This window comes from Microtus oregoni, unplaced genomic scaffold (genome assembly GCF_018167655.1).
Source record: "Microtus oregoni isolate MIOR12 unplaced genomic scaffold, Mior012 000052F_ref0000163, whole genome shotgun sequence".
In the NCBI taxonomy this organism is placed as follows: domain Eukaryota; kingdom Metazoa; phylum Chordata; class Mammalia; order Rodentia; family Cricetidae; genus Microtus; species Microtus oregoni.
This window is the reverse complement of record NW_024543828.1, coordinates 8,678,439-8,687,221: the sequence shown is the minus strand read 5'-3', so window position 1 is coordinate 8,687,221 and position 8,783 is coordinate 8,678,439. Positions and strand designations below refer to the sequence as shown.

Below are 8,783 nucleotides of genomic sequence, written 5' to 3'. Positions count from 1 at the left end.
GGAAAGTGTTTCAGGGAAATAGAAGACCTTGTGGAAGCAAGGAATACAGACTATAGTAAGAAGAATACAAATGCTTTGAGTCTCCAATCTGAATGATAGAAAAATCCCACCCAAACCTATATAGCTATTCCTGAATCTCCTATAAATTTGTCAAACAAGGGCTGCCCCCTCCACCCCATATTGCTATTGCTATTGTATATTGGTATAGTAAAGATATTAGTTTGAGGGGTTGTGGCCTCTGGAAGAGGAAGAGATAAAAAGGTGCCGGGAATTGTAGACACAGACTAAGAATAAAGCCTATTTTTAAAAAATAGTCACTATGTTTGTTAAAAATGACATATTAATGAAGGATTAAAGGCTTGCTCTAAGGAGATAGTTAACAGTTTTGATTTATTTTTTCCATTTATTTATTTATTAAAGATTTCTGTCTGTTCCCCGCCGCCGCCTCCCATTTCCCTCCCCCTTCCCCAATCAAGTCCCCCTCCCTCGTCAGCCCAAAGAGCTATCAGGGTTCCCTGCCTTGTGGGAAGTCCAAGGACCATCCACCTTCATCCAGGTCTAGTAAGGTGAGCATCCAAACTGCCTAGGCTCCCACAAAGCCAGTACGTGCATTAGGATCAAAAACACATTGTCATTGTTCTTGAGTTCTCAGTAGTCCTCATTGTCCGCTATGTTCAAAATCAGGAGCAGAAGGAGAGAGAGCACGAGCAAGGAACTCAGGACCCTGAGGGGTGCACCCACACACTGAGACAATGGGGATGTTCAATCGGGAACTCACCAAGGCCAGCTGGCCTGGGTCTGAAAAAGCCTGGGATAAAACCAGTTTTAGTAGCCTGGCGGTGGTGGCACAGGCCTTTAATCCCAGCACTCGGGAGGCAGAGGCAGGCGGATCTCTGTGAGTTCGAGACCAGCCTGGTCTACAAGAGCTAGTTCCAGGACAGGCTCCAAAACCACAGAGAAACCCTGTCTCGAAAAAACCAAAAAAAAAAAAAAGAGTTTTGGTGCCTGTCCTGGAACTAGCTCTTGTAGACCAGGCTGGCCTCGAACTCCCAGAGATCTGCCTGCCTCTGCCAGGGACAGGCACCAAAGCTACAGAGAAACCCTGTCTTGAAAAACCAAAAAAAAAAAAAGTTTTGATTTATAAAAGTGCTATTTCATAAAAAAATTAAGATACAAAATAATGTGGTTCCTTTAATGCTTTCACATTTTATGTTGAAGGACTTCTTGCACTTTGCCTCTTTGCCGCTGGCAGGCTTCCATGCTTTGCTCCCAGTATTTTCCTTTGTATGAACTTATCGCTATCACAAGTTCTAGTTCTGTTTCCTAAAACCTTTCCTGTGCCATTAGCTTGTTCTATAGCCCATCCTACCCCTAGTGAAAACGGATGTGAGGTAAGAGGTCTTTGTTTTACAGCTTCCGTTAACGAGTGTAGGTGACGTACACTGACTTCCACTTCCGCTTCGGCTATCAGAAGCAGCGACGACGGGCAGGCGAAGGACGCGCAGCCGTTGCTCTTCAGCTGCCGGAGGGATTGCAGGCCCTGTGGTGGTTTTGGAGGTAAGGATATGCGAAAAGTTTTAGGTACATTGGTGTATAAACCTTTCCTCACAAATAGAATGGCCTCTGCTCCTTACCATGCCTCTACTGCCGGCGCTGGTGGGGAAGGCCTGTTACAGGGATCTGGTTTATGGTGGTGTCCTCCATTTTGGAATCCTGAGGGGTGATTTCTCTGACAGAGTTTAACTCTAGTCCGTAGAGGGAAGCTTCCAGACAATTCCGGACGGACACCAAAGTACGGGAATATATTGTAGAGTCTTGGGGACCTTTTTCAAACAGAACATAGCTTACGGAAACACACCCAGCCATGAGCCCACAGAAACTGCTGTGTCATGGCCCTCAAACTGCTAGAGTTACATGGCCCTGTCTCATGGAAGGCGCGTATCAATTCCAATGCCTGTACAATTCCAAACCAAACTGGGTCCCACTGTGAGATGGGGAAGTAGGCACGAGCTCCTGTCTCCAACAACAAGTACTTTCTCTAAATTAACAGCTTCTTGCAAATGAAAAATTAGTTTCTCCAAGGGAATTTTCCTGGATATCCAAACTACGCTTACGGGCGGGTCCCATGGCACCACCCTGCAGTAAATAGCCAACACAAAATAAACTCAGAGGTATTGTGGAGGTTTTTCCCTCCTAATGTTTTATTTGGACCCCTTCCTGCCCCTCCCCCATCCTCTGTTCTGCCAACCCATATCCCCCGCCCCCATGCATGCCCTGACTGACTGCCCAGACCCCTCCTCCACCCCATCCCGCTCCTCCCCATTTCCCCTTTCTCCCCACCCCCACCCCCTGTTCCGCCCCTCCCCCCACTAGTCTTTTGTTTCTATATTATTTATGGTTTCCAACTTTGAGGGTTTTCTTTTCAAAGGCAAGGTTTCTCTGTGTAACTTTGGCTGCCCTCAAACTCACTCTGTAGACCAGGCTGGCCTCAAATAAATGCAGAGATCTGCCTGCCTCTGCCTCCTAAGTGCTGAGATTAAAGGCTTATACCACTACTGGCCCAGCCAGATTTTTAAGTTTTTATGGGTTTTGCTTATGTGTGTTTGCTTTTGTACATGCCTGTAAGTGTGCGTGCATACACTTGCATACTGCGTATGTGTACATGCTGGGTAAGTGTGTGTGCACACACTTGTGTGTCCATGAATGTGTGTGCACATACACCTGTGTGTCAGTTTATTTCCCATTTTGTTTCTTTTTGCTCTTTGTTCATTTTGTTTTATCCTTGTTTGTCTTATTGCCTGTTTGTTTTCTTAAAAGAGAGAGAAAGAAAGCTTGGGATTAGAAGGTAGGATCTAGGAAGAAATAGGGAGGGGAAACAATGGTCATAATATATTCTATGAAAATAATTTCAATAAAAAATAAAAATAGGAAACTTCTCTTCTAATATTAGCCCAAGAAGGCCCCAGACAAACATGTCTGTATGAGACCCCTCTCATTTCCAGGCAGTCCACCATTTTACAAAGGTGGGGCTGTTTATATGTTGACTATTTTGTTTTAGATATTTTTAACGTGGGTGGAATCTGAGATGGGGAAATTCAGGTTGCCAGAGGGGAGGACTCTGAGGGAAGACTAATGGACCTCCTTTTAAGTACATACTAGATTCTTCTGCCACTGCCAAGGTCTAAAGGATAGTGAGCAGAGGTCACTATCCTTAGTCTTATTGGTCTTAGTTAGGGGAAGGCACTGTTCTAAGTGAGCAGAGTTGGCTCTATCTGCCCAACCAAAGAATGAGACAAGTTCTGTTAGCAAACAATATGTGGACCCTGAACAAAGATGGAGGGAATGCTTGAGCCCTTAGAGATTTGCTGTTCTTACCCTGAGAGACCCTACTTTCTGGTATATTGATTTGTTGTGCCAGTATCCCCCTGCCCCCATAGTGTCAAGAGACTAGAATCAGTTTATCAGAGAGAGGTGTCTCAGGCCTTGCCATAGTCAGTTGGAGGGTGGAAAGAAGACACTTTCACTAGGTGAACCTAGTCTCATATACTGCTATTAAGAGGACCCATTCACTCCATAACTGTGTGGACCTGGCAGAGTGTACTTCTATATAGCAGTTAGTCCCAGTCTGTGCTTGTTGTCTGGGACCTGAGCCCCTCTCCTAAATTGCTCATATGGAGGTTCCAGGAACAAAGGACATAGTTACTGTACTGAGTCATAGCCAGAGACCATAGAGTAGAATGGAGTTGGTAGGAGGCAGGCCCATGAGACCCAAGAGAACTACCTAAGATAAATACTGAGAAAACCTTCGTCACTGCTGACAGCTTAGCAAACCCTCACATTTTTTCTCTCACCCTCAGGCCACTCTTCATCAACTTTCTCCTGCCACTTACCTGCAAAACAAATTATAATGTCCCACAGGCATGAGCAAGGCCGTGAGGCCCAAGAAGAGAATGAGGGTCAGGTCAGCGAGGAGGTGCCTGTAGCTAAGGAGGTGGGCACCTCAGAGGGAGAATCTGCTGCTCAGGTTCCCTGTTCCTCCTCTGCTCCTGCCCAAGCCACTCTACCAAATGAAGGTTCTGCTCGTCAAGCAGGGAGACGTCAGAGCGTCTCAAAGGCCTACCTCTTCTCCAGGTTCTTGCTCAACAGTCAGCTACAGTATAAGGTGACCGAATTGGTGAAGTTTCTGAGTTTCAAGTATACAACAAAGCAGCCCGTCACTGAGGCAGAAATTCTGAGTATTGTCAAAGAGTACAAGCACTACTATCAAGTGATCTTCAAGCATGCCTGTGAATGCATGGAAATGGTTTTTGGCATAGAAGTGAAGGAAGTGGATGCTATCAACCACTCCTATGAGCTCTTTAAAGTTCTTGATCTCACCTATGATGGGTGCTCGAGTGGTGATGACGAGGAGGGCATCCCCAAGTTAGGCCTCCTGGTGCTCATCCTTGGTGCCATCTTCATGGAGGGCAACCGTGCTCCTGAGAAGAAGATCTGGGACATGCTGAATACGGTTGGCGTATTTCCTGACCAGCATGATTTCATCTGTGGGAATCCCAGAAAGTTCATCACTGAAGAATTGGTTGCTGAGAAGTACCTGGAATACCAGCTGGTACCCGACAGTGATCCTCCATGCTATGAGTTCCTGTGGGGCCCAAGGGCCCGTGCTGAAACCACCAAGATGAAAGTCCTGCAGTTTTTCTCCAAGGTTGTCCGGAGCAGCCCCACGGCCTTCACAGCTCTGTATAGGGAAGCCTTGAAGGATGAAGAGGAGAGAGCCCAGGCCGCCCTTGCCTCCGTGGCCTTTCCTGTTGCCCCGGAAGACTCAGGTTCCGAGGACAAGCCCAGCAGCTTCTCCCGCCCTGAGTAAATTGAGGCTGCTTCTTCACACTGATTAAAGACAGCAGCCAGATTTTCGAGTAGAAGAGAGTTTGGGTTCTTTTTCTTTTTGTTCCGTCTTAAAGGGTTTATTAGCTTTAGAGTCTCCATTCATTAACTGTGGCTCCCACGTTTGTTTCAGAAGAAGAAGTTTGCTGCTGTGAAAAGCGTGTTGAGAACATTCTCAGCTTTGAGGTCTAGAGGAAGATCAAATAGCGGTGCAACAGAGCTTTCCTTGGACACGTGAAAGATCTAAAAAAAATGACAGATTCTATTGTTCTTGTAGTCTGTTTTGTGAAGCTAAACATATGCACCTCTTACTTGGTTGACTTAGTGAACAATGCATGTGCAGTTAAAGGTTAATAAAGTGCACTGCCCTGTTTTCCCAGCAAACAGTGTCTGTTCTTTGCAAGACATGTTTATATCAGGGGAAATTCATATGTCAATGAGGAAGATGATGAAATAGTGTGAAAAACAAAGACTTAAGTTAAAGGCCTGAGGAGGTGGGATACCAAATAACAGCTATAAAGTATCAGTGCTTTGAGCTAAGTCATTTGGGGGCTTTGGGAAATCACAAATCCTCTGTTAAGGTAGATGGTGGTAGGGACCAGATTCTCAGGCAATGTGTCTAATACATGAGAGAAAAACTTAGAAGGAAAAAAAGTGCTCAGAGAACTTCTCTTTGAAGTATGCTAAACAAGAAATAAATCTCCACTGGGGACAGGGGCCATTATAGAAGGTGACGTGAACTCTTTCTGAGTGCTATCAAACATACTGTCTTACCTAAGCCTTGTGTACAAAACATTTCTGGGAACTCTGACAATACCGCCTTCACGTGGTGGATAGAATTCTCTAGGTCTTAACCCTGGTTTCAGAGAACCCACTCCTCTGTAAGGTCATTTTTTTTTAATTTTTTAACTTCCTTTTTATATTCTTTGAGTCTTACACATCATACATCTCGATCCCATTCATTTCCCATCCCTTTGTATCCAACCTCTGCCATTACAAAGCCTCCCCAAAATAAAACGAAATTTAAGAGAAGGGAAAAGGAAGCAGTAGCATGACACAGTGAGTCACGCAGTAGACCCTTTTATCCACATTATCTTTACTTGCAAGTGTTCATTGCAGAGAGTCATTGATCTGGTCCAAGGCCTCTGGTTTCTACTACACTATTGGTGCTGGGCCCTCACTGGGACTCCTCTTGGTTATCCTGCAGTTGCCCTGGGTCATGGAGATCCTGCAGCTTTGGGTCTGCAGGGCTGGCCTTCCTGTGCTCCAGCAGATCACAGATGGGGTGGATGTTGGGGTGGGCTAACACATAGCCCTGGTTCTGGGCCTGGGTAGTTGCAGGGCTGGTCAGCCCACCAGCTCTCCCCTGTCTTCACCTCTAGGGCAAGCTCTCCAGCATTGCCCAGCTAGTTTTCCCCTTGCAAGAGGTGGGGCCGATTCTGCTTTCACATTCTCAGAGATGGCTCTCCTGCTCCTACACCTTCAAAGCCAGCTCTACTGTGTTGCCCAGGCATGTGCAGGGGACACTCTCCTGAATGCTTCAGCTGGTGAGGGGCAGGGACAGCTCTCCCACCTACCACAGGCAGTGAGGGGCAAGGGCCTCTCTCCCCCACCCACACCACCATATGGCAGATGAGGGGTGAGGCCAGATCTCCCATGCTCATGTTCTCAGATGGGCCTGCACCTAGTCAATAGGGTCAGCTCTACTGTGCTGTCCAGGCAAGGTGCAGGGCCCACTTTCCCAAGTGCTGCAGCTGGTTAGGAGGCGAGTCATCACTCTTGTCTGTTGCAGTAGGTGAGGGCTGTGGGGGGACATCTCTCCCCCACCCACACCACTGCATGACAGATAGTAGTGGGGACAGCTGTCCCACATTTTCAGCTTTAGGGCTAGCTGCCCTCCCCCCAGGGTCAGCTCTACTATGCTGCCCAGGAAGGTGCATGGCCTCTCTCCTGAGTGCCGCATCTGGTGCCAGGCAGGAACAGCTCTCCCGCAGTTAGACTGTGAGATCGTTAATAATTAGGTGAGTCTGACATTTGTTTTGTCAACTTTAAGCGATGGTTAGAAAATTAGTGGCAGTTAAATGAATGAAAAAAATGATTTAGATAAAAGAGAAACTATAAATGACAAACATACTGTGAACTGTATACAGCATGGGGAAATTGCAACCTAAATAGGTTTAAATAATATGTATATTATTAATAAGGAAATTTTAGCGAGTTTTGTTTGAAAACTTGACATATATTAGAAATACAATATACATCACACAAATGTGTCTAGTACTTTGTATATATCCCATAAACACCCCAAATCCTACTTAAATCTTTTACAGCAAAGAACTCTGAGACTAATAGCACCTGGCACTTTGCCTGAAATATATGACTAGAAAATGGCATGTCTGAGAATTAATTCCTCATCTGAGTTCACCAAGGCCTATACTATTCCTGTTCTCATAGTTCATTTCTCAATAATGTTTTTGGCAAAATAAAACAGAACTTTTAAGCAAATCATGGAAAACAGAATTGAATAAGGAAGATGAAATAAAAAAAAGAACACAATCTGAGATTCATTGCTGACATTTACTGGGGTCCTCTAACCTGGGCTCCAGAATTCAAAAGGTCTACCCATCCACGTGCTACCATTTTGTTTCACCCCAGTACTTTGTCAAATTACAGCACCCTTCTTGCAAGCCCCTGTCCCTCAGGTCTAACTCTGGAAACTGGTCTGCTGAAACTAGCAGAACCTCTTTTGAAGGCTATATCCTGCTCCCAATGGGACAATCCCATATCAGTTCCCTGACAGAGCAGTTCTATTCTCTGCAGAGAAGTTCCGGATGTCCCAGCCCTCGTTGGGAATCCCTCGGATCCAATCATTGCTTCAATATGCGATAGACTGTGAAAAATGCTTTGATTCCTGGTCATACCCACTGAAAACCTTTAATATACTCTCAAATTGCTTTGTAAATGAGATGTGACCAAAGTTTAATGTGGAGGAAAGAAGTGGAAAATGAGAGATTTTGAAATTAACAAGCAGCATTAGGGTTTTATTAATATATATTATTTGCCCTCCCCTCAGAGCTCAGGTGAGCCCTGTAGAGGAAGGGGCAACAGTAGTGTAAGATCCAGAGGGGATGAAGAATAGGGCCACCTGAATAAATTAAACAAGGCACAGATGAACTCACAGAGACTAAAGCTGCAAATACAGAGTCTATGTAAGTTTGCAGCAGGTCCTTTGCATGTAATAGAGCTGTTATTTTAGAATTTTTACGGCACTCCTGAGTGTGAGAACAAGCAGATCTCTGACCGTTGTGCCTGCTCTTGCGACTCCTCTTCCTATTGAGTTGCTGTGTCCAACTTGAAAATGCTAATTTTTGTTTCATCTTAGTTTTTATTTTGTCATGTATGATTGTTATCTACTAGAAACCTTTTCTAATAAGAGACAGGGAGTAAATCTGGAAGGGAAGGGAAGTGGGGAAGGACTGGGAGAAGTTGAGGGAGGGGAAACTATAATCAGGATATATTTTTGAGAAAAGAATCTAAGTTTTATAAAAGGGGGAAGATATATGATTTGAAGCAGGCCATTGAACAAATATATAGATGAATGAGCTTACTTGGATGGGTAAAAACTAAAGTCTCCTGCACAAGAGACAGATGAGAAACGCATATAGGAAGCTAAATTCCTAAAACCCTGGAAGATAAATAGTTGTTCCTTAGCGGACATTCTATCTCTAATGGGAAAAGAAAACGAAGTTTAGTAATCTATCCACAGTATCTTGTCTGTTTCTGGAGGTGCAGCTTAGTGATATGCAAGCCCAAGGCTTAAGGGTCAATGTCCCATAAGTACTACAAAAGAAGACGATAGGAAAAATCTTGGCTCCCAGTTTACACAAAAGGTACCGACC

The 8,783-nt window shown here is 45.0% G+C and overlaps 1 protein-coding gene across 1 annotated transcript; it reads left to right on the top strand.

Annotated features, from left to right (window-relative positions):
* The first annotated feature begins 3,907 nt into the window (after positions 1–3,907).
* Positions 3,908–4,867, top strand: LOC121437473 (putative MAGE domain-containing protein MAGEA13P). Its single transcript, XM_041637343.1, has one exon. It carries the CDS (start codon positions 3,908–3,910, stop codon positions 4,865–4,867), a length of 960 nt encoding a protein of 319 aa, XP_041493277.1.
* Positions 4,868–8,783: the final 3,916 nt, after the last annotated feature.

Bases quoted from the DNA above. Each gene is read 5' to 3' on its own strand.
- LOC121437473 (XM_041637343.1), top strand. From the start codon at position 3,908: ATGTCCCACAGGCATGAGCAAGGCCGTGAGGCCCAAGAAGAGAATGAG.